Raw genomic sequence first — 784 nt, 5'->3', positions numbered from 1 at the left:
CCCAGTCAGCAGCATCAAGATCAGTAAATATCTGCAGTTGTATGCAGTTTTAATGAGTCAGTGTGTGAGTTCTGATATATTTTGGCATTGTGTTGCATGTTCTGGCAGTGATCTGCTTGGACTGATAACTGGCACTCACAGGAGGAATGACTGCTGGGGAAGCTTTTGCGTCCCTCTGAGACTAGATCTGGCTCCCCGGTGCACAGCATCTTCACATTTACTTGTCCATCTGGGAAACAGCGCTGGAAATAGTCGGGCCTGGGTCTAAAAATCAAGCACAACCCAAAGTAGAGAGAATTCCATTTACTTGTCAAAACAGTTCATTGACTATAAATCATGTAAGTCAAAACTGAAAAAAAAATGTCTTCAAAGCCTACAGCTTAACATTTAGCATCACTGACAGAGCCTGTATAATGCTTGTAATTTGTTTAGCGTACCTGCCAACAATCAGCTTGATAGTATTTGTGAAGACTCCATTCAGGGCGAGAGCCAGGGACACAGCTGGAGTAGGAAGATTGACAGACACAATCAAATAAGCATCTTACAGAGGTTTTACTGTATTAGGTGATACAGACAAGGTTGACACAGCATTTTCAATGTAAATAACATAGATAGAAACAGCAATGTTGTAGTAAAATAATTAATTTTACTATGAGTACAATGCAGGCTCTGGCAGGTGGCCCACTCTCCTGACATAATGTACAAATAAAACAGCCAATTAGGTTCATGGAAATTTCCCTTGCAGCTGGACAGATGGTTGTCAGGATTTATGTATGAAGCCTCT

At 41.1% G+C, this 784-nt stretch overlaps 1 protein-coding gene across 2 annotated transcripts in view; it reads right to left on the bottom strand.

The window, feature by feature from the left end:
- plpp4 (phospholipid phosphatase 4) overlaps positions 1 to 784 on the bottom strand; it is a 40573-nt gene that overhangs the window by 10156 nt on the left and 29633 nt on the right. For both annotated transcript variants that reach the window (XM_035663749.1, XM_035663750.1), the window contains exons 4-5: positions 438 to 501; positions 140 to 264 (exon numbers count right to left, since the gene is read on the bottom strand). In XM_035663749.1, coding sequence (XP_035519642.1) covers positions 140 to 264; positions 438 to 501 — 189 coding nt within the window. The remainder of the gene's footprint in view (positions 1 to 139; positions 265 to 437; positions 502 to 784) is intronic.

Source organism: Morone saxatilis, unplaced genomic scaffold (assembly GCF_004916995.1).
Source record: "Morone saxatilis isolate NCDOM2014 unplaced genomic scaffold, NCSU_SB_2.0 Contig19, whole genome shotgun sequence".
Taxonomy (NCBI): Eukaryota; Metazoa; Chordata; class Actinopteri; family Moronidae; genus Morone; species Morone saxatilis.
The sequence above is the reverse complement of the archived record's forward strand: the minus strand, read 5'-3'. Positions and strand labels throughout refer to the sequence as shown.